The 24,429-nt window shown below is 49.5% G+C and overlaps 1 protein-coding gene and 2 long non-coding RNA genes across 3 annotated transcripts; 1 reads left to right on the forward strand and 2 right to left on the reverse strand.

Moving 5' to 3' along the window:
• Positions 1–18,606: 18,606 nt before the first annotated feature.
• On the reverse strand, positions 18,607–20,148 carry LOC120325177. Its single transcript, XR_005567064.1, has 2 exons — positions 20,002–20,148; positions 18,607–19,892 (listed from the first exon to the last, which is right to left on the reverse strand). It is a non-coding gene; the product is annotated as an uncharacterized LOC120325177 (long non-coding RNA).
• A 1-nt stretch (position 20,149) lies between these two features.
• Positions 20,150–21,871, forward strand: LOC120325175 (kinesin-like protein KIFC1). The gene is made up of 5 exons (XM_039390803.1): positions 20,150–20,202; positions 20,358–20,457; positions 20,638–20,805; positions 20,900–21,028; positions 21,661–21,871. Exons 1-5 carry the CDS (start codon positions 20,150–20,152, stop codon positions 21,703–21,705), a joined length of 495 nt encoding a protein of 164 aa, XP_039246737.1. The 3' UTR covers positions 21,706–21,871.
• A 1,481-nt stretch (positions 21,872–23,352) lies between these two features.
• Positions 23,353–24,314, reverse strand: LOC120325178. The gene is made up of 2 exons (XR_005567065.1): positions 24,256–24,314; positions 23,353–23,613 (listed from the first exon to the last, which is right to left on the reverse strand). It is a non-coding gene; the product is annotated as an uncharacterized LOC120325178 (long non-coding RNA).
• Between the last annotated feature and the right edge of the window lie 115 nt (positions 24,315–24,429).

A 24,429-nucleotide genomic window follows, 5' to 3' on the forward strand; every position in this document is an offset into this window, starting at 1 on the left:
TGATTCCTGCTCATTGATTACCAACAAGGCAGCTCTCTTTGCCTCAGCATCTGCTAGATTGTTTCCTCTAGCTGTCACCTTCAATCCCTTCTGATGGCCTTTTACATATACTACTGCAATCTCTTTCGGACCTCTCAGAGCTCTCAACACTTCTCGGATCAAACTCTCATGCATTAACCCTTTTCCTTTTGCATTGATTAACCCCCTCTCTTCCCATATTTTTCCAAAGGTATGTACTACTCCAAAAGCATACTTTGAATCTGTAAATACAGTTCCTATTTTCCCTTCTAGCAACCGAAGAGATCTCAACAAGGCATAGAGTTCACATACTTGAGCTGACCAAGTGCTACATAAAGATCCGGATTCTCTGACTTGGAAGGTAACCCCATCTACTATAGCATAACCTGATCTTCTCCGTCCATCTATTACCCTAGATGAACCATCAATATAAAGTTTTTCGTCTACATCCTATTCTTGATCTAAATCTTCTCTAATTTTTGTTTGAAGATTTATTACTTGTATACAATCATGAACTATATTCCCCTGAGGTTCGCCATACAAAAACTGAGCTGGATTCTGTAAATGAGTTTCTTCCAATTCCAATTTAGATGTATTCAATAAAACACTTTCATACTTCAATAATCTGCTATCAGTCAGCCATTTTTCTGCTCTCTGTTTCAATACTCCTCTAATGTCATGGGGAGTATATACCTTTAGATCTCCACCAAAAGTGACTTTCACAGCTTCCTCCACCAAAAGTGCCGTAGCTACTATAGCCTGTAAACAGGTGGGCCAACCCCTACTAACCGGGTCTAGGATTTTTGAATAATATCCCACAGGTTTCTTATGTTCCGCCCACTTTTGGGTTAATACTCCATAAGCTGTCCCGTCTTCTACGTTTACAAATAAATAAAAGGTTTCTTTACATCCGGAAGGCTAAGTACTGGAGAGTTTATTAAGTCTTCCTTTAGGGCTTCTAATCTATTCTCATCCTCATCCGTCCACTTTACTAGTTTGTCTTTAGTTAATTTATCATATAGAAACTTTACCTTATTACTGTAATTTTCAATCCATTGTCGGCAATACCCTAAAAGTCCCAGTATTTGTCGAATTTGCCTCTTGCTCTTAGGTACTGGCATTGACAATATTCCCTTCACTCTTTCAGGATCCAATCTCTTACATCCTTTACTTAGCCAATGTCCTAAATATTTTACCTTTTCTTCTGTAAACTGCAGCTTAGATTTAGACACTTTTAGGCCCTTACTACCCAAGAAATTCAAAAGCTTAATACTTTCCTTCCTCACAGACTCAGCATCCTTCCCAGCAATCAACAGGTCATCAACGTATTGAACTAACACCACTCCTTCACTTGGTTTGAAGGACTCCAGCAATTGTTCCAAAGCCTGCCCAAACAGATTTGGTGATTCTGTAAACCCTTGAGGTAGAACTGTCCATCTTAATTGCTGCTTCCTATGAGTGTCGGGGTCCTCCCATTCGAAAGCAAAATAATTCCTACTCTCCTCTTTAAGAGGACAAGTCCAAAAGGCATCTTTTAAATCTATCACACTATACCACTGATGTTCTGGAGACACTTGGCTCAATAAAGTGTATGGGTTAGCAACAACAGGGAATCTTGTCACTGTCCGCTTATTTATTCTCTTAGATCTTGTACTAATCGATAAGTTCCATCTGGTTTTTTGACTGGTAAAATGGGAGTATTGTGAGGGGACATACAGGGTTCTAGTAACCCTTTTGCCAACAACCTTTCTATGGTACGCTTTAAGCCTACTTTCCCTTCATTAGGGATTGGGTATTGCCTTATTCTAATGGGTCTATTTGGATCTTTTATAGAAATCTCAAATGGTTCAATATTCAATTTTCCTATGGTATCAGAAGTATACCACACTTCTGGATTGATTTGAACTTCATCTTCTGTTGTAAGGGCATAAATCTTTACTTTCAGTTGTTGTTCCGAAACTTCTAAATGAATTCCTAGTTCAACCATTAAATCTCTCCCTAATAAATTATACTCCGCCTCCGGAACAAACAAAAATGTTCCTAATGCAAATTTATTGGAAGTCTCTATTTCAACATCCTTTATTATTGGTACTCTAAAAGGCTCCCCTTTCGCTCCAATTACTTGAACTTTGTCAGATGATATTACGCAGCCTGGAGGTAGTTGTTGCACAGTTGATCTTTCAGCTCCTGAGTCTACAAGAAACTCAAGAACTTGTTGCTGAGGACCCACTTTTAATTTTATCAAGGGCTCAGTATTCTTTGGGGTCCCCAGCAGATAGAGCCCCTGACCCCTTCAGTCTTCTAAAAAGACTTGCTCATCTCTCTGCTTCTTCTTACAATTCCTCTGAATATGTCCCTTCTGGCCACAATAGTAACATTCAAGTTCTCTGAAATTTATCCTTTTATTCCTTCCCCGCTGTGACCGATCATTGTGATTAAAAGATTCCTTCTTCTCTAGCTCCTTAACACTATTTTGTTCTCCCTTAATGGCCGCTACTAAAACCCTGGTTTGCTTCCTTTGCATGTCCTCTTTTCTCTTCTGTTTCTCTTCTTCTCTTACTTCATCTCTTCTAACATACACCTCCTGAGCCTCTCTCAGCAGTAAATCTAATCCTTTTGTTTGCCAGTCTCTGTTCTTTTCCAATTTCTTTCTAATGTCTTCCCATGACCCCTGGACAACCTAAGCTTAAGTACTGCCTGTCCCATAGCATCATCTTCGGGACCCATCCCTGAATACAGTTGGAAACTTTTTCTTAGTCTTTCTAACCAATCTGTAGGTGACTCCTCTTTTCTCTGATATTCTTTGAACGCTCTATCTATATTCTGTCCCCTAGGGACAGACTCTCGTATTCCCTGAACTATTATACTTCTTAAATCATCCATTAGGGCTCTATCTTCAGGCCTTTGGTTATTCCAATTGGGTTTTTCAATAGGCCACTTAGTTTCAGCAGCAGGACCCTGTTGATGCCTTCTGTCCCAATTTCTCATGCCAGCTGCTCTAATCATTCCCCTTTCCTCTACCGTAAACAAGATGCCTAATATAGCCTGCATCTCATCCCACGTATAGGTGTTAGGTCCTAAGAATTGATCAAACCTTTCAGAAACCCCTATAGGATCTTCTAGTAAATTCCCCATTTCCTTTTTAAAAGCCCTTATATCTCCCGAACTAAGGGGTACCAATACAAATCCTATATCTCCTTGTCTCCCTGGCAAGGCTGTTTCACGGAGAGGATATAACTGAGATTTCTGAGGGGGGTGTTCAGTCATTCTGTGAGTCTTTGTCATATCATTAAGTAAGAAAGACTCACTAGCCCTATCAGCTGGCGAAGGTGCATAAGTGGATGATAAAATGGCGGATTCCCGCCCTTGTGTAGACAAAATGGAGGATTCCCGCCCTTGCGTGGATAAGATGGCGGATTCCCGCCCTTGTGTGGACAAGATGGCGGATTCCCGCCCTTGTGAGGACAAGATGGCGGATTCCCGCCCTTGTGCCAGTAAACTGGCGGATTCTCGCTCTGCTGGACTTAAAATGGTGGATTCCCGCCTTTGCACGGATGAAATGGTGGATTCCCGCCTTTGCACGGATGAAATGGTGGATTCCCGCCCCTGCTCATGTAAACTGGCGGGCTCCGACACCGTTGGAGCACTGGGTGTCACTTCACTATCTCCACTGTATGGAGGAATATAAGGGGGAGGTGAACTCCGGAGTTCAAAATCTTTATTACGATCTATTTGCTTTCCCTTTTCTTTCAGCGGGAACAGCCGGGTAGGTGTACTTGACCCCAACCAGATAACAGCATATTTACCTTCCTCCGGACAATAGGGTCTTTTATCATTAACATGAAAATTCAACATCTCACAGATCCAGTTCTCAAACGTGCCGTAAATCGGCCAACAGATACCACTCCCTATCGGTCTACCTCCCCACACTTCAATGCAATAATAAATCATTGTCTCTCTTGATTTCCCGAGAGTATACGGGTTACTATTCCAACGCTTTAACAAGATTCCTAACGGGCTGTTTGCTGGAATGCCCTGCGACCTAGCCTCAAAGTCGCCACTTTCACATCCTCTTTCTCCCAGAGAATCTAATTTCGCCGTACTCACTACACCACTTCCCTTTTCGGTAGATGAATCTCTAACACAACTCTTCCCACTCTGAGAACCACAGCTGCCTAACACAGACTGTCGTTTCTCTCGGGAGCACTTCTTTGCCAAATAAATTTTACTCCCTAGTCCTTTTCCTTTCAGGGAACCTCCAGACCTCAGGAGCTGTCCCTCATCAGAGGACCTACTTGGCTGATCTACCGCACAGCCACCCATGGGTGGGGAAACCTTGTTCTTCCCCGAGCCCATCTTCTGGGGTGCCTTCTCTCGTACACACACTCACTCAAATCACAAACGCTTCCCTCCGGTCGTGGCCTGGTCCCTCGCGGGAGACAGGGGAGGTCCACAATCGCTTCGTTCCTCTCAGGGAACGTCTCAGACAGGCACACCCCAGGACCCCCTCCCAACTGCCAAGGGGTACGCTATACTCACCTCTCCGTGGGCGAGTCTTCGCTCTTTCCGGCAGTGCTTCTCAGAGCACTGGAGCGGACCTTCCCCGACCAGACAACCCACAACGCAGCCGCCTCGCCTTTGATCGGCTACTGCCCTCAAACAGAGCTCACCTAGCTACCCTTGAGCTAGACGTTGTCTGGACCCGCATGCAGAGATTATGAGGATCTGCAGAACACCTTTTCCTTTTGCTTGTTCGCCTTAATAAACAGGTCGGTATGGAGAGGCTGAATAAAAGAATCTCCCGGGGCCGTCCAAAAAAAGGACGGGGGCGCCCTTCCCCAAAGAGTGTTTCTATCACTCAGGGGTCTCCATCCGAGTCACGGCACCAAATTGTGATGGATATAAGAGGCTAGAATTTAGGTTGCAAGATAAAAACAGGTTTATTAATGCTAACAAGCAAAAGCGGCTAGCCGGGCGACCGGGGGAAACCCTTGCTCCACCACAGTCCGCAAAATGGGGAACCGAAACAGCAGCAATTATAACCCTCGTTGGCCCCACCCCCCTAAGTCATGTCCATAGTCCATTGGTGAGACTTTCGCGGGCTATCCTCTGTCTGGTTCCTCTTTCGCGGGCTAATCTGGGGTTGGCTCCTCCGTTCGCGGGCCTTTGCCGTTGCTGAGGGGCTCCCACCAATGATGTCAAAGTCTATAGTCTCTGTGTGGCCGTGGTCCTGGAATTTTCCATCAGGGGATGTCATCTAATCATAGGACTCCTCGTGGCTTGCCCTCCATATTGGTTCCTATTAATATGCTTATAACAAACATCTTTAAAACACCAAATCATTCTGCGTTGTGTTAACAAACTCGTGGTTAGGGATTTCACAATTAGTTCACTCATGACTCTTAACAATGTGGTTAGTAGAATATAACAACATTATTAACCCTTTTGAACAGCAAATTTCCTAGGTTTACTTATAACACCGACCCACACCAGCACATAGCACATGTCCTCGTATTTCTAACCAATCCTCTATAGGTCTCTTTCTTGTTTGTGGGTGGAGCCATGGCTACAATCTTGTTGATGACGTCTGTTGGTATCTGGCGTTGTCCATCTTGCCATTTCACCCCTTGGAACTGGATCTCTTGGGCAGGTCCCTTGACTTTGCTCTTCTTGATGGCAAAACCGGCCTCGAGGAGAATCTGGATGATCTTCTGTCCTTTCTTGAAAACTTCTTCAGCTGTGTCCCCCCCTCCAATGATGCCATCGATGTACTGGATGTGTTCGGGAGCCTCACCCTTCTCTAGTGTGGCCTGGATCAGTCCATGACAGACGGTTGGACTGTGTTTCCACCCCTGGGGCAGGAGGATCAGGCCCAGCCAGTGTGGGGTTGGGAAAGGCAGGTCCTGCCTGACCAACCTGGTCTCCTCCTCTGACACAATGAGCCCCTCAGTAGCTGAGGGAAAGGCTGGGGATGTGTCTCTTCTGACTTCAGGAAAGCCTTTGAGCCCATCCCCCCCTTTTCCACTCCAACTCCGTCTCTCCTGCACTGGGGGGGGCAGGGGAAAGACAAACTCTCTTAAATTCCTGACCTATAAGAGAATGTCTGATGGTTGCCATGGGAACTGACATGGGCAATGCGAATGTCTGCTGGTTGCCATGGTAACTGACCCTAGCAACCAGAATGTTTGCTGTTTGCCGTGGTAACCGACCGTAGCAACACAAGTGTATGATGGTTGCCATGGTATCTGACTGTAGCAGTGGGACGTATGATGGTTGCCATGGTAACTGAACGTAACAATGGGAATGTATGATAGTTGCCATGGTAACTGACTGTAGCAACGCGACTGTAGTATGGTTGCCATGGTAACTGACTGTAGCAATGGAAATGTGTGATGGTTGCCATGGTGACTGAGTGTAGCAACGGGAATGTGTGATTGTTGCCCTGGTAACTGTAGCAATGGGATATATAATGGTTGCCATGGTAATTGACCGTAGCAGTGGGAGGTATGATGGTTGCCATGGAAACTGGCCATAACAAATGGGACTGTATGGTGGTTGCCATGGTAACCGACCATAGCGATGGGAATGTGTGATGGTTGCCACGATAACCGACCATGACAATGGGAATGTGTGAGGGTTCCCATGGTAACTGACTGTAGAAACGGGAATGGATGCTGGTTGTCATGGAATGTGACCGTAGCAACGTGACTGTATGATGGTTGCCATGGTAAGTGCCCATAGCAATGGGAATGGATGATGGTTGCCATGGTAACTGACTGTAGCAGTGGGATGTAAGATGGTTGCCATGGTAACCGATTATAGCAATAGGAATGTATGCTGGTTGCCGTGGTAACTGACTGTACCACTGGGATGTCTGATGGTTGACATGGTAACCGACCGTAGAAATGGGAGTGTATGATAGTTGCCATGGTAGCAGACTGTAGCAGTGGGAAGTATCATAGTTACCATGGTAACCAAAGGTAGCAGTGAGAATGTGTGATGGTTGCCATGGTAACTGACCATAGCAGTGGGAAGTATGGTTGCCATGGTTACTGACATGGCACTATATGTGCATTATATGGGAAAACTGTTGTTTAAACATGTCTTAAACTGGCTCTTTGTGGTCTCTTTGCAAACACGTGTTTCTTCTTCCCAACACCCCCCACGACAACTGTTATCTCCCATGCAGGAATGTCCTGGGAAGGTGTCCTGAGGTGTTTCCCATTGGACCTTGTTCACCCCTTCCTGTGACTGGGTGTTCCTGTAAGCCCCTTGAGACTTCTAATTGGTTAACCTGGGATTCTCCCTAACCCTATAAATGTAACAACCCCCAACAATAAACTCTCTCTTGCCTCCTCTCCACGCCGGTGTGCTGTCTCTGTACCAGCCATGGGACCATGGGGGTGCTGGGGGGAGGGGAGGGCACCTCTCCCTTCCAGGCTCGGGGCCTGAGAAACCCCTGAAGAAACCCCTGGAGTTCCCTTTCCCCATCCCTCAAGAATGGTTCTTCAGATGGAGATGGAACTGGAACTGGGCTCCCCCACGTTGTGGGTGGGGAAAGGGATCTAGAAATGACTGGAGCAATGGGAATGTAGGATGGTTGCCATGGTAACTGACCATAGCAATGGGAGTGTATGATGGTTGCCATGGTAACCAACCTGAGCAATCTCTCCTAGTTGCAGGGGCCGGGACCAGTTTATCACTGGGGGGGACAACCAAAACTGTGTATTTTACACCCTCTGGGGCATTTCTGAGGGACTCTTAAGAATGGATCCTTTGCAGCAGCTGCCCAGGGCCCACCTGACACCTCAGCCTACAAGCTGGCCATGAAAGAACTGTGCAAGGAGTGTTCCTTTGCCTTCACACCCAGGACTCTGCTGTCAGAACTCCCCTCTGGGGAGGCATTAGCGCCTTCACCCCCAGCCTGAGGGGTCATCTCTGCCAATGGGCCGCCTTGGACTGGCAGAACAGGCAGCTGCAACACCCAGACCATCACACACTCCAAAAATACCCCGTGACTCACAGAGTTAAATCACCCACTGGGAAACTCCCTGCCCTGGGGGAGGTGCTGCACATCCCCACCTGAACCTGAGCACATTTACTCTTGGGCTTTGGGCACTTCTGCTACCACTCGTGGCATCGAGAGGAGGAGCAGAACTCCAACAGGACTGGGATTGGAACTCTCCACAGGACTGCCATCAGTACCTCAACACAACTGCCACCATCATCTGCACCAACAGCTTTTCCTTTCCTTTTCCTTTGCACCCTGGGGGCCCACGTGGTGCTCAGCACTGTTCTCTTCTTGTCCCAGGCTGCTGGCTTATACAGCTATTTTTGTGGGTTAGAACCAGTTTTCTCTGTGTCATTGTATTTCTTGTCATCTTCTTAGGAAATTGTAAGTCTGATTTGTAATCCCTCGCGTGGGTTCATTTCTCCCTCCGGTTACTTTTAACCCAGCACACGATGGGAGCGTACGATGGTTGCCATGGTAACTGACCCTGGCAAGGGGGCTCAGTGCCGTTGCCCACGGCTTCCACTTCTGCAAATTGGCTTCACTCGCCTTCTCCTGCAGCAGCCTCAGCCACTCGTCGGGGGGGCCCCACACAGCAACTTCCCACCTCCGTGAGGTTCTACAGCAGCCCAGAGTCCCTTTGGCCCCATGAAGTTCTTCAGTGGCACAATGCCCCTTTGTTTCTATGAGGTTCCACAGTGTCCAAGGATTCCTTTGGTTCATGAAGCCCTGCAGTGACACAATGGGTTGTTGATTCCGTGCAATTCTGCAGGGTCACAAAGGCCACTTGGTTCCACGAGTTTCCTCAAGGTCCCAGGCTTCCCTTGGTTCCATCAGGTCCTGCAGGGTCACAGGCACCCCTTGATCCCATGTGGTTTCCCAGTGTCCCAGGTTTCATTTTATTCCAGGAGGCCCTGCAATGGCACAATGGTCACACAATTCCATCAGGTTCCCCAGTGTCCCAATGGCCCATTGATTCCATGAGGTTCCAAAATGTCCCAGGGTTTCTTTGCTGCCATGAGGTCCCCCGTGTCACACTGGCCACTTGATTCCAGGAGATTCTGCAGTCTCCCAGCTTTCCTTCAGATCCATGAGGCCCTCCAGTGTCACAATGGCCCTTTGATTCCAGGAAGTTCCACACTCTCCCAGAATTCCTCTGCTTCCATGAGCTTCGCAGGGTCTCAATAGGCCCTTGAGTCCATGAGGTTCCAAACTGTCCCAGGGTTCCTTTGGTTCCAGGAGACCCTGAAGTGTCACAACAGCTCCTTGATTCCCTGACTTTCTCTGGGGTCACAATGGCCCCCTTGATTCCAGCAAAGGCACCCTATCTAAATTTGTTCTTTGCAAACTGTCCTTGCTGTCACCTCCTGGCAGTGGCTTCATGGCCCCTGTCAGAGCCAGCCCTGTCCCTGCACTGACCCAGCTCTGCTGCCCCACAGATGCTGGACCAGGAGGGGAAGGCCCACGGTGCAGGGCAGTGCACTGGGACTCATCCTGGAAGGGACCTCGGCAGGTTTCTGGGCCAAACCAAAGCACAGCCAGTGGAGAAAGGGACACAGGGATGGGCAGTTTGTGTGTTCTGCCACCTCAGGGGGAGATGTAGAGCTACAGGGACACCCAGCCCAGGTGGATCCCTCCAGGAGATGGTTCCCACGTCTCATCTAGGCAGTGGGTGCTCCAGTTTGATGTCACTGGTGGTTACACCCACCCACACCCACACCAGTCTCATGTGCACACGCACCAGTCTCACCAGAGTCTGGCCCCCCAGAGAACACAAGACCCCATCATTTGTGCTTCCCACTCCAGAAAGTGGCACTTGGACCTCCCTCCAAACCCAGAGCACAGAGTTCCCTTGTCCTAAAAAGTTCTTGGCAATGGAGGGATGAAGCAAACGGGACAGACTGTGGGGATCCCTTGCTGGGCATGGCCAGGGATGGGCACTGACCACTCACCTGTTTGCACGTGACCAGTGAATCCGAAAAATTGGCCCGAAACACTGCTTAGAGACATTCTTTTATCTTTAAGTAGCAAGGTATTTGTTTATTCAACGTTGGGAGCAAGCCAGCTCGCACTGGACAATGTTGCTCAACTTGAAAGTGCAAAACTAAGCCATTTTATACGCTTTAGATACAGGGTTACATCATTTATTATACATATTAATAAGTAGGCTGGTCTCTGGGCAGAGTCTTTCCAGACATGCCCAGTCTTCTACTGTGGGGGGCTTCTCCTCAAGCCTTCATCCCTCTGGTGGTCGCCATGGACTTCTTCCTCAATTTGACCTCTTCAATCAGGTGACCTGAATTCTTCAAGCTTGCAAAATCCTGGCTCTGGGCCTTCTAGATCTTATTCAAACATCTGGGTTACCTAATTTATTACTGTGTGTGTACTACTCCTATTCTTTCTAGAATAAGCCCTTTGGTCCAGTGACCAGAACAGAACATGAGATTAACCAGTGCTCCGAAAATGTTCTTCCAGCAAAACAGGTATTGGGTTTCTTAGCAGGCCAAGATATCTCAGTTAACTCTTCTAGGCCGGGCTCCTGTTTCATCCCCTCGCCTCCCCAGCTGGAGGCCCAGGCCCTCAGCAGGCAGCTGCCTGTCCCCACCAAACGTCTCTCCCGCTTCAGGCGGGCGCTCGGGGCTCTGCGCAGGCTGTTCCGCTCCTGCACGGCGGGACAGCCCCAGGATTAGGCCCCGCTCCAGCGCCAGGCGGGCCCGGACACCTCTGCAGTGCTTCCAACACAGACACTGACACCACCACCCACCTGAGACACTGATTCCAATGCCTGACTGCTCCTGCAGGGAATGAGCAAAGACAGGACCTCTTGCTCCCAGGAACTCCCTGCAGGAGGACAACACACTCGATTATTGCCAAACAAACCAAAGATGGCTTAAGTCAGTTAACTAATTTAATTAATTTTGATAGTTACACAGAAAAGTAATTTAATTATAACTACTATAATATGCCTTTTTAATATTTAGATATATTTACTGTGAATATAGACTTACATAGGATAGGTAATACTAAATTTAAATATTATAATAATTACCATATTTACAGGGCACAGACGTTCGTTAGACTTATATACATAGTTAGATGATAAGAATTACAGAATAGAAGACAGAAGATTAGAAAGATTTGTTGTTGTTAAATAAAATCTGTACTAAATAAAATCCACCTGTTGTCAGCAAATGGTCCCATTTACACCTTAATTCGGGCTGAGGCATCTCTCCCTAATGGGATCAGAACACCTGGGCAGGGACACCTTCCACCACACCAGCTGGCTCCAACCCCGTCCAACCCGGCCTTGGACACTTCCCACGGTGGGGCAGCCACAGCTTCTCTGGGCAACCTGGCCCAGGGCCTCACCTCCCTCCCAGGGAACAATTTCTCCCCAAAAGTCTCATCTCCCAGAGGTCATTACCTGGGGCCAGGCTGCAGTGTGTTCCTCCCCAGCACTGCCTGCCTGCAGCAGCCTGGGCCGACACAGGAGGGCTTCCCCTCGCCCATCCCCTGCTGGAGCCGCCCGTTCCTGAAGGATTGAGCCCATGCAAGGGACCCACACTGGAGCGATTCCTTAGGGTGATCCTGTGGAAGGACTCCTGCAGCAGAAGTTCCCGGGGAACTGTCTGCCACAGGAGGAAGCCCACGCTGGAGCAGGGAAAGGACTCTTGGCCCTGAGCAGTGGCAGAAACAGAGTGCAATGAAGTGCCCATGAAAGCCATTCCCCTTTCCCAAGGTTATTTAGCCATATTTTACTTATTATTTATTTCTTGTGCCTTTTGAACCCCAGGTACAACAGACTATCACATTAAAAGTTGTTTTCTGTTGCAAACAGACTAAAAGCTTAGTTTGTTTGGGATAAAAAAAATAGTTTTTTGTGGTGTATTGAGGCACGGACTGAGGGGGGTGAAGCTTAGACAATTTATTGGAGTCACAGCCCTCCTTTTATAACCCAACACCAGCAGACAATCATACCTTATAAGGTAAAAGTTGTGACTGCAGCATCTGATTGGCTGTTAGCTGTCACGGCAGTTGAAACAGGAGTTGAAATGGCAGGTTTAGGAGTTGCAGCTCACCCCTGTAATGAGCTGCTCTGTTCTCTGCAAAGGTACGGGTTTTTTCTAGGCCGTATTTCCCACACTGACCAGAGGAACAGAGGGTCCCAGAACAAAGCACGGCTACAGAATTGATAACAACAATGACAGCAGAAAGGACAGAGAGCCCGGTCCCTGCCCCGCACAGCCCCTGCAGCGCCCCAGCCCCTCTGCTCACAGCCTGGAAGCCCAGGCCCTCAGTGAGCAGCAGGAGGAGGCAGAGAGGGGGTCAGTCCTGGCAGGGCAAGAGACCCATGAGGGGGCCCTGGCTGGGGAGGAGAAAGACTGGACGTCCTGCACTGACCAAGACTGTAGCAGCGAGGCCCTTGTATAACAAGGAATGAGTCAACTCCTCGTGGTGGTGTAATCAAAGAGGCTTTATTTGTGATGGTTTCTGTCTAGGCCTTCCTGGAAACCAGCTTGTAACCAGGAAGGAACTAGGAAGGTGACCAAGGAAGTATTCCATGCTATTCCTTTACGTAACCTAGGGTATAAATAAGGCATTGATAAGATAGTTCGTTCTTTTCCTTTCCAGCGAGGTTCGAGAACGGTGGGTCCCTGTCTCGGTCGGGCTTATCTGGAGCTGAGGCCTACAGTGACTGCTGTTATCTGCCACCCGTGAGGGGAGAGCCAAGGGCCGTGTCCAGCCATCCTGCCTGTTCAAAGGGAAGTGGTGAGATTTTTGCTGGTTTGCCTTTGGCTGGCTGTTTGACTTGTGCGGTCCTTGCCCCTTTTTGTCCTTCTCCCTTCCCTTCCCCCCCGGTGTGTGGTATTCTCCTTTTGTGTATCTGTCTCATATGTAAAATATACATATATATATATTTGCTATAGCTTTGGTTGCTTGGGTTTTTTTTCTTTTTCCTCTTTTCCCTCTCTGGGAGGCGGGTCCTCGTTGTCGAGTTTCGGGGGACTTGGCGGGAAGCCAGCTCGAAACTTGCACAACATTTTTGGTGTCAGGAGTGGGATATTTTGGTTAAGTTTGGCTTGTTTTGATAAACATTTTCCGGGAAGACAGCCAAGCTCGGTGTTGTTTTGCAAGCCAATCTATTGTTTTGGGAACAGGTCTGGGAACACTGCCAGAGTCTGGGAAAGCAGCCAAGGAAACTTTGTTTATATAAACTAAGGTTTGTTTTGGGATCAAGAAGAAATAATAACAAAAACAATGGCTATTTCATTAATTTGTCTTATAATTCTAGCCATCTTTACACCTGTGTTAGGCTACTCTATTGTAGGCCCCCCCATTGTGACGGGGCCAGAAGCCCCTTGCATCCTTGGTATGGACTACCTAAGAAGAGGATACTTCAAGGACCCGAAAGGGTACCGGTGGGCTTTTGGTATAGCCTCGGTGATTGAAGAGGAGTCCAAGCAATTGTCTACCCTTCCTGGCCTCTCAGAAGACCCTTCCATTGTAGGATTACTGCGAGTTAAAGATCAAGAAGTGCCAATAGCCACAACAACTGTACACAGACGACAGTATCGGACAAACCGAGATGCTGTGATCCCTATCCACAACATGATCCGAAAGTTGGAGAGCCAAGGGGTGGTCAGCAGAACCCATTCACCCTTCAACAGCCCCATCTGGCCTGTGCGTAAATCCGATGGAGAGTGGAGACTGACTGTGGACTATCGTGGCTTAAATGAAGTTACGCCACCATTGAGTGCTGCCGTGCCAGATATGTTGGAGCTCCAATATGAGTTGGAGTCCAAGACAGCAAAGTGGTACGCCACCATCGACATAGCCAACGCGTTTTTCTCCATTCCTTTAGCGGCAGAGTGCAGGCCACAGTTTGCTTTCACCTGGAGGGGCGTTCAATACACCTGGAATCGACTGCCCCAGGGGTGGAAACACAGTCCAACCGTCTGTCATGGACTGATCCAGGCCACACTAGAGAAGGGTGAGGCTCCCGAACACATCCAGTACATCGATGGCATCATTGGAGGGGGGGACACAGCTGAAGAAGTTTTCAAGAAAGGACAGAAGATCATCCAGATTCTCCTCGAGGCCGGTTTTGCCATCAAGAAGAGCAAAGTCAAGGGACCTGCCCAAGAGATCCAATTCCTAGGGGTGAAATGGCAAATGGACGACGCCAGATACCAACAGACGTCATCAACAAGATTGTAGCCATGGCTCCACCCACAAACAAGAAAGAGACCCAAGCTTTTCTGGGAGCCACAGGCTTCTGGAGGATGCACATCCCAGAGTACAGTCAGATTGTGAGCCCTCTTTACTTTGTGACCCGTAAAAAGAACAATTTCCAGTGGGGTCCTGAGCAACAACAAGCTTTCAGGCAGATCAAGCAAGAAATTGCTCTTGGACCAGTCAGGACGGGACCAGATGTAAAGAATGTGCTCTACACTGCAGCTGGAGATAAAGGTCCCTCCTGGAGCCTCTGGCCAAAGGTGCCTGGTGAGACGCGAGGGCGACCACTGGGTTTCTGGAGCTGAAGATACAGAGGTTCTGAGGCCAATTCCACCCCTGTGGAGAAGGAAATCTTAGCTGCGTATGAAGGCATACGAGCAGCTTCAGAGGTAATTGGTACCGAAGCACAGCTCTTCCTGGCACCCCGATTACCAGTCTGGAGCTGGATGTTCAAAGGGAAGGTGCCCCCTACGCATCATGTCACCGATGCCACGTGGAGCAAGTGGATCGCTTTGATTACGCAACGTGTCCGAATCGGGAACTCGAATCGCCCTGGCGTCTTGGAAATCACAACCAACTGGCCTGAAGGTGGGAACTTCAGTCTGGCAGAAGAAGAAGGAGAACCAGTAAGCCGAGCTGAAGAAGCTCTGCCATTTGATCAGCTGCCAGACAAAGAGACACGCTATGCCCTTTTCACTGATGGTTCTTGCCGTATTGTAGGGAGGAGCTGGAAGTGGAAAGCAGCCGTTTGGAGTCCCACCCGACGAGTGGCAGAAGCCACTGAAGGTAAAGGCGAATCGAGTCAGTTTGTGGAACTCAAAGCAGTCCAATTGGCCCTGGATATCGCAGAGAGAGAAGGATGGCCAAGGCTCTACCTGTACACCGATTCGTGGATGAGAGCCAATGCCCTATGGGGGTGGCTAGACTGGTGGAAAGAGGAGAATTGGAAGCATAGAGGAAAACCCATCTGGGCTGCTGATCTGTGGCAAGACATCGCTGCCAGAGTGAAGAAACTGAACGTGAGAGTCCACCATGTAGATGCCCACGTGCCCAAGAAATGAGCTAATGAGGAACATGCTAATAACAGACAGGCAGACCGAGCTGCACAGGTCAAGGTATCACAAGCAGACCTAGACTGGCAGCAGAAGGGAGAATTGTTCCTAGCTCGATGGGCCCATGATGCTTCAGGTCATCAGGGCCGAGATGCCACTCCTAGATGGGCACGAGACCGAGGGGTGGATTTAGCCATGGATATCATCTCTCAAGTTATCCGTGACTGTGAAACCTGTGCGGCTATTAAGCAGGCAAAAAGGTTGAAGCCCCTGTGGTATGGTGGACGCTGGGAGAAGTATAAATATGGGGAGGCCTGACAGATTGACTATATCATGTTGCCACAGACCCGCCAAGGTAAACGCTGTGTGCTTCCCATGGTGGAAGCAACCACAGGATGGTTGGAAACATATTCGGTACCGCATGCAACAGCCCAAACACCATTCTAGGTCTGGAGAAGCAGGTCCTGTGGAGACAGGGCACTCCAGAGAGGATTGAGTCAGACAACGGGACTCATTTCAAGAAAGAAGTAACCACTTGGGCACAGGAGCATGGGATTGAATGGGTCTATCACATTCCATATCAGGCACCTGCTGCAGGAAAAGTAGAAAGGTGTAATGGACTGTTGAAGACAACCCTAAAGGCACTAGGTGAGGGAACTTACAAAAATTGGGATAAGAACTTAGCCAAGGCCACCTGGCTCGTCAACACTAGAGGCTCTGTCAACCGAGCTGGTCCTGCCCAAGCAGAATCCCTCCACACTGGAGATGGAGACAAAGTTCCAGCCATCCATCTCAAAGGTATGTTAGGTAAGGCCCTTTGGATCACTCCTCCCTCAGGCCAAGACAAACCCAGTCGTGGGATTGTTTTGCTCAAGGGCCCAGAAATACCTGGTGGGTTATGAGGAAGGATGGAGAGATCCAATGTGTCCCTCAAGGAAACCCAGCCCTGGGGAAAAACTAATTCTGTGCCCTAAGTTGTGTTTTACAGGAGACCAGACACCAGATGGAGAAAGAGACCCGAACAAGGTGATACCGGTATCCAAGGATGTCCGATGATGAGACAGTCCAGTGATGAAAAAGCCATAAATCAGAACTGTAATTGTGACTGAGGAGACCAAAGATCTGGACTGAACTGAACTGACATCGGTATTGATTTTCCAACGACGAGACAACTGCGCCGAGAGACCAACAAGAACTATATATATATATGTATATATGTATATATATGCGCGGGATATAGGCAAACGTGATACATAGGTGTTATGTAAAAATAGTATGGAATAAGGGGTGGAGAATGTGGTGGTTTGGGCTAGGCCTTCCTTGGTGACCAGTTTGTAACCAAGGAAGGGTCCAGATTTACCCAGTATTCCCTACGAGGAGAGGCCTTCGCTCTCTTTCCTTCTGGTGGCTTTGGAGGTGCAGGTTCCCTGCTGTTGATCTGCCGTGTTGGGGAGCGAGGCCTGGTTGGGCCTTGCTGACCTTGGGAGACGGAGGTTGCCGGCGATCGTTCCGGAGCGACTCTCGGTTGTCCCAGGAGAGTAGTGAGCTATTTTCTTTGCTAACTTTTAGTTGTTAGATATTGGGTCACTAATTGGGATATATATATATTTTATTTTAGTTTTGTTCCCTTTCCCTTCGCCCTTCCCTTTTCCCTTGTGAAATTGAATATTTTAATTGTATATAAGTGTAAATATATTTATATGTCTCACTTTGGTTGTTTCTCTCTCGTTTCGGGTTTTCTTAGTTTTTTCCTCCCTCTTCTCCCTGAGGTTTGGGGGGGGACTTCTGGTGGTAAGGTTTGGAGACTTGGCAGGGAGCCAGCTTCAAACCATATCAAGAACTGAGCTGAAATCCATTGAAATGGAGCAAAAATCCTTCCAAATCCACTCCAAATCTGTCAAAGGTCCACTGAAAATCCCCCTCCAGCCGGAGCTGTGGGAAAGCTGCCTCCGAGTGCGGTGAGGGAACCACCAAAATTCCCCTGAAATCCACCCAAACCCCCGCAAATTCCATCAAGAATCCCTCAAATCTTCTGAAAATCCACAAAAATTGACCTCAAGTCCACGCAAGTCAACCCCAAACCCCTCAAGATCCCACAGAATTTCCCCCAAAAGCCTTCCAAAAATTCCCCAATTCCCTCCAACTTCTCCACAATTTCCCCAAATCGCCCCAAATTCCAGAGATTTCCTCAAAATCCCTCAACATGGGAATTTCCTGAGATTCTCTCAAGGATCCCCACAGAAATTCCCCAAAACCCTTAGACAAATTCCCCAATTCCCCACAAAGCCCCCTCCAAAATCACATCAATTCCCTCCAAATTGCCTTCAAATCCCCAAAGCCCCTCGAGGTTTGGGAATTCCAATTTGGGAATTTGGGGGATTCAGGGGGAAATTTGGGGGGAAATTCAGGGGATTTGGGGGCATTTGGGTGGAAATTCAGAGACACCCAGGGAATTTGGGGGGAAATGGAATCTGGGGGGATTTGGGGGAAATTCCAGGCATTTGGGGGTCAGAGGGAGGATTTGGGAATTCTGAGGGGGGTTTGGGAGGGATTTGGTGGGGATTCAGGGGGAAATTCAGGAAAATTCAGGGGGAAATTCAGGAAAATTCAGGGCATTTGGGGGATCAGAGGGAGGATTTGGGAAGAATTTTGGAAGTCTAAGGGGGAGCTGGGAATTCCGGGGGGCTCGGGACTTTTGGGGGGGGCTTTGGGAAGAGGTTTGATGGGAATTTGGGGGGGATTCAGGGAGAAATTCTGGGACTTTCCCGCAGCTCCCTGGAGTCGGAGCTGGAGCAGCGCCTGCGGGAGGAGGAGCAGCGACAGAATGAGACCAGAGCTCGTGAGGAAGAGCTCTCAAACATCTCCGAGAACACAGAGGCTCACCGGAGGCGGGTCGAGGAGCAGCTCCACGTGCAGCGGAACCAAGTGGCTGTGCTCCAGGAGGTGCAAAGATGGCAAAAGTCCCTCCTGGATCAGCAGGACAAACCCATTAACCAACTGTTGACGGAGCGACGCCGCCTCCACAATGACATCCAGGAGCCCAAAGTGGGCCCAGGGCAGAGGGGGGCATTTTATGAGGGGACCAGTGTTTAAAACCAGATGGGAAACAACTGGGGGGGTTAAAAATCTTGGAAACTATCGATCTATAGGTATGGTTGATAACACTGCTTTTAAAGCCATGATTACTGAAAAAGAAATTATTAAGAACACTAATGAGATAAATAAAAATACAGCTCCTGGGCCGGATGGGACCACAATAAGAGAATTAACTAAAATGGATCCCAAATATACACAAATAACAGAAATTTTTAATTTATGGTTAACATCTGGAAGAATACCAGACATGATAAGGGAATGCCAAACTGTATTATTGCCGGAGTCAACTAAGCCAGACCGTCTCAATGACATCAATAATGGGAGACCCATTACGATCGGGTCTGTAATCTTAAGGTTATTGTCAAGGATACTGACGGCTAGGCTAACAAAGGCATGCCCCATAAACCCTAGACAAAGGGGTTTCATAAAATCGCCGGGATGCTCTGAAGATTTAAAATTATTACAACTTCTTATGAAGAATGCAAAAAGAGAACACAATGAACTGGGAGTGGTATTTGTTGATATCGCGAAAGCTTTCGATACAATAAGTCACCAACACATTATCACAGGCCTAAAGCAAAAAGGGGTAGATGTCCATATAATTAATTTGATTGCAAACATGTATGAAAATATCTACACCCGAATTGGCATTAATAATAAACAATCAGATCCAATTCAAATTAAAGTGGGTGTTAAACAAGGGGACCCTATGTCTCCATTGCTATTTAATCTGGCTATGGATCCTTTATTGTGTGAATTAGAACAGTATGGAGAAGGGTTCCAATTCAGAAATAAATCGATTACTGCAATGGCTTTTGCTGATGATTTGGTCTTACTTAGTGGATCCTGGGAAGGCATGAAAAAGAACATCGAGATTCTTGAGACATTTTGCGATTTAACCGGTCTCAAGACGCAAGGGGAAAAATGTCATGGTTTTCTCATAAAGCCTGCTAGAGAGGCATATACAATTAATGATTGTCCTCCGTGGACTATAGGTGGTACACCCCTCAATATGGTCAATCCGGGTAGCTCTGAGAAATATCTTGGCATTCAAATCGATCCTTGGGTACAAATAGCTAAACCAGATTTGTCATCAAAAATAGAAACATGGTTATGCCGCATTAGTGAAGCACCACTCAAACCATTACAAAAAGTGGATATGTTGAGAACATATGTGATCCCTCGAATAATATACTTAGTAGATCATACAGAGATAAAAGCTGGATTTTTGAAAGTACTAGATTTAAAGATTAGGGCGACGGTTAAGAAATGGTTACATCTACCAGCCAGCACTTGCGATGCCATTCTATATTCCAGCACAAAGGATGGTGGGTTAGGAATTACGAAATTACAAGCCTTGATCCCGAGTGTACAAGCCAGAAGGTTGCATAGGCTGGCACAATGTTCTGATGACACCTTAAGGGCGGTTTTGCTGGAGGAAAACATCACGCAGATATATGAGAAGCTGTGGATATCAGCTGGAGGAGATAAAGATAAAATACCGAATATCTATCTGGGCACCCAAACCAACGGTGGAAACAGTGACGTTGGGTGAAGAAGAGACATCAGAATGGGAGAGTAACATACCAAAGAACAACTACCCGCGGCCTTGTAACTGGAAGAAAAGGGAATTCCAGAAATGGACTCAATTACTCAATTCTGGGACTTTCCCGCAGCTCCCTGGAGTCGGAGCTGGAGCGGTGCCTGCAGGAGGAGGAGTGGTGCCGGGAACAGGATGAGACCAGAGCTCAGGAGCAAGCGCTGTTGGAAAACCTGGAAAACGCAGAGGTTTGTGGGGGGCCTGGAATTCCCAAAAGCTTACGGGGAGGGGAGAAAAAAAAATTGGGATAATCCGGAGCCAGTTCCTCCCTGATGTCCCCAAACCCCTCCTCACTGTCCCCAAACCCCGTTCCTGATGTCCCAAACCCCAGGTGTCCCCCCAGGAGCCCCCTGTGCCCCCCCAAACGCTCGTCCTGGGACCTGTGGGTGCAGTCGCAGGAGCTCCGGGACAAGCTGGTCCAAGCCTGGGAGTGGCTCCGGAAGGTGCAAACAGAGAAACGGGGCCTGGAGTGTGAGAATTGGGAGCTCAAGGAGTCCCGGGAGCAGCTCCAGAGGGAGCTCAAGGAGTCCCGGGAGCAGCTCCAGAGGCAGCTCAAGGAGTCCCAGGAGCAGCTCCAGTGGGAGCTCCCTTTTAGTGCCATTTCCCCCCCTGTTCCTCCCCAGGCTCACCGGAGGCAGGTCGAGGACCATCTCTGCCTGCAGAAGGACCGGATGGTTGCTCTCCAGGAGGTGCAAAGATGGCAAAAATCCCTCCTGGATCAGCAGGATGAACAGATCCACCAGCTGGAGATGGAGCGATGCCGACTCCACAATGACACCCAGGAGCCCAAAGTGGGTCCGGGGCAGAGGGGGGCATTTTATGAGGGGAACCCCCCTCTAAACTTGCCCAAAATCCCTAAATCCTGTATTTTTCCCCATTTTCCAGGACAACATCCCCGTGTTCTGCCGCGTGAGGCCCGTGCTGCCGGAGGAGTCGGAGCGGCAGCGGGGGCTGCAGCACCTGCACTTCTCCCCGCAGAACTCCACAACACTCATTGTCACCCAGCCCGACGAGGTGAGAAGGGCTGCACCCAAAAATGCCCTTTTTCCCCTCAAAAATCTCTTTTTTGCCTTCAAAAATATAATTTTTTCCCTCAAAAATCCCTTTTATCCCCTCTCAAAAATGGCCCTTTTTCCCCTAAAAATTTTGTTTTTTCTCCCTCAAAAATGTTGGGTTTTCCCCTCAAAAATCCCCTTTTCCCCCTGCAAAAACATTTGAAGGGGTTTGGGGGAGTTTTGGGGGGATTTGGGACAGATTTTAAGTTGGAGTTGGGGGGGGTTTGGAGGGTCCGGGGGGCGGTTGGGGGGGATTTGAGGGGGTTTGGGGGTCACTGGGGGAGTTTTGGGGGATCCTCGGGGGCATTTGAAGGGGTTTGGGGGGTCCCAGAGGGAATTTGGGGGGTGACAGAGGGGGCTTGGGGGGTCTGGGGAGAGGTTTGAGGAGGTCACAGAGGGGCTTGGGGAGGTCCGGGGGGAGTTTTGGGTGGGATTCAGGGGGGTTTGGGGAGGTCGCAGAGGGAATTTTGGGGGTCACGGGAGCATTTGAGGGGGATTGGGGGTCACTGGAGGGGTTTTGGGTGGTCACGGGGGATTTGGGGGGTCTTGAGGCTGGTTTTGGGGGTCTCACCCGCCCCCATCCCCCCCCAGGTGAAAGACCGCGTGATCGGCACCCCCAAGCCCAACCGGAATTGAGATCAAGCCCCACCCTTCGCTCCACCCTTCGCTCCGCTCTTATCTTGTTTTTAAAAACAAAAGAATTAATAAAGATTTGCGTGTGCTCAGCGCTGATTGGCTGCCGCTGTCACGTGTCTTGCCCAAAATGGCCGCGCTTTGTTCCCCCTTAAGGAGAATCCCGCTTGCTGATTGGCTGCGCCCGTGCGGCGGCGCGGCGGCCGCCATTTTGCTCCGCCTGTTGTCAGCAAAGGGTCCCATTTACACCTTAATTCGGGCTGAGGCATCTCTTCCTAATGGGATCAGAACACCTGGGCAGGGACACCTTCCACCACACCAGCTGGCTCCAACCCCGTCCAACCCGGCTAAACTGGAAAAAAACTTCTTCATCTCAGACCTGCCGTGTACACCCATGGCATTCAGCACTAAACCAAACCATCCCTGTTCTTTGCTGTTAGTTCTGGAGTTTTGCTCCAGGAGTCCCGGGAGCAGCTCCAGAGGGAGCTCAAGGAGTCCCGGGAGCAGCTCCAGAGGGAGCTCAAGGAGTCCCGGGAGCAGCTCCAGTGGGAGCTCAAGGAGTCCCGGGAGCAGCTCCAGAGGGAGCTCAAGGAGTCCCGGGAGCAGCTCCAGAGGGAGCTCAGTGAGCGCCGGATTGAGTCAGACAACGGGACTCATTTCAAGAACAGCCACTTGGGCACAGGAGCATGGGATTGAATGGGTCTATCACATTCCATATCTGGCACCTGCTGCAGGAAAAGTAGAAAGGTGTAATGGACTGTTGAAGACAACCCTAAAGGCACTAGGTGAGGGAACTTACAAAAATTGGGATAAGAACTTAGCCAAGGCCACCTGGCTCGTCAACACTAGAGGCTCTGTCAACCGAGCTGGTCCTGTCCAAGCAGAATCCCTCCACACTGGAGATGGAGACAAAGTTCCAGCCATCCATCTCAAAGGTATGTTAGGTAAGGCCCTTTGGATCACTCCTCCCTCAGGCCAAGACAAACCCAGTCGTGGGATTGGTTTTGCTCAAGGGCCCAGAAATACCTGGTGGGTTATGAGGAAGGATGGAGAGATCCAATGTGTCCCTCAAGGAAACCCAGCCCTGGGGAAAAACTAATTCTGTGCCCTAAGTTGTGTTTTACAGGAGACCAGACACCAGATGGAAAAGACCCGAACAAAGCGATACCGGTATCCAAGGATGTCCGATGATGAGACAGCCCTAAACCCCCAAATTTCCCTCAAAATCCTCCCTGAATCCAAAAATTCTCCCCTGAATCCCCAAATTCCTCCCTGAATCCCAAATTTCCCCTCCCCAGGGGGAGAGGGGAAATTGGAGACATGTTAGTAACCATTTTCTCCCTGGAGGAGAATTTTGGGGAATCCATCAATTCCCTGTGGTTCGCCAGCAAGGTGGGAGTGGGATTTGGGGGGACATGAGGGATTTGGGGGGATTTGGGGGAACATGAGGGATTTGGGGGGATTTGGGGGAACATGAGGGATTTGGGGGGAAGTTGGGGGGGGTATGAGGGATTTGGGGGGGGTTGGGGGTCTCTGCTGGATTTTGGGGGGTCACAGGAGGGTTTGGGGGGTCCTGGGGGAGTTTTCGGGGGGATCTGAGGAGGTTTGGAACATGTCACAGAACAAAGGGAGCTCCAAGGAAACGTCCCGAAAGGCGGGAATGGGACTCGGGGAATTGTTGCAGCTGCTCCTCGACGACTCCAGGAGCAGAGGGCCGCGAGCAGAGCTGGATCCTCCTGTGCTGGGCTGCAGAGAACTTCCCAGGAGAAGCTGTGTGGAGGTGGCACAGCCCAGAGCGGGAGAGCTGCAGGCACGGAGCATTCCCTGGGTTTTTGCTCTGTATTCCAAGGCTGGAGCAGGGATCACTGCAGGGAGCAATCCTGAGGCTCCTCCAAGGCTGTCGCTGCTGACCTGCGAGGGACGTGAGGAGGGACAGCTGTGAGTTGTACCTGTGTTTGGATGATGGCAAACATTTCCAACTGGGGGGACATTGGGGGACACTGGGGACATTGGGGACATTGGGGGGACATTGGGGGGACATTGGGGACATTGGGGGGACATTGGGGGGATATTGAGGGGACATTGGGGGGACATTGGGGGGACATTGGGGGGACATTGGGGACATTGGGGACATTGGGGGGACATTGGGGGGACATTGGGGACATTGGGGGACATTGGGGACATTGGGGACATTGGGGGGACACTGGGGGACATTGGGGGACATTGGGTGTATTGGGGGATATTGGGGGGACATTGGGGGGACATTGGGGACATTGGGGGGACATTGGGGGACATTGGGGACATTGGGGACATTGGGGGGACATTGGGGGGGGACAGTGGGGGACATTGGGGCCATTGGGGGACACTGGGGGGACATTGGGGGACACTGGGGGTACTTGGGGACAATGGGGGGACATTTGTGGGGGACATTGGGGGACATTGGGGGACATTGGGGAGACATTGGGGGGACATTGGGGGGACATTGGGGGGACATTGGGGACATTGGGGGGACATTGGGGGGTCAGGGGTCATTTTCAGGGGGTCAAAGGTCACCTGCTGGTAGGTGTTGGTGGCAATGATTGGCCGCAGGATGGGGGGCGGGGCCAGCAGGTACCCAGGGGCGGGGCGTGGAGCCCCCAAAACCTCCTGCTCGAACCTGGGGGGGGAGGGGCACCGGTGACACCCCCCCAGTGACACCAGTGACCCTCCCAGTGCTCCCAGTAACAC

This window comes from Pipra filicauda, unplaced genomic scaffold (genome assembly GCF_003945595.2).
Source record: "Pipra filicauda isolate LSUMZ 115617 unplaced genomic scaffold, ASM394559v2 scaffold872_size75937_pilon, whole genome shotgun sequence".
Lineage (NCBI taxonomy): Eukaryota > Metazoa > Chordata > Aves > Passeriformes > Pipridae > Pipra > Pipra filicauda.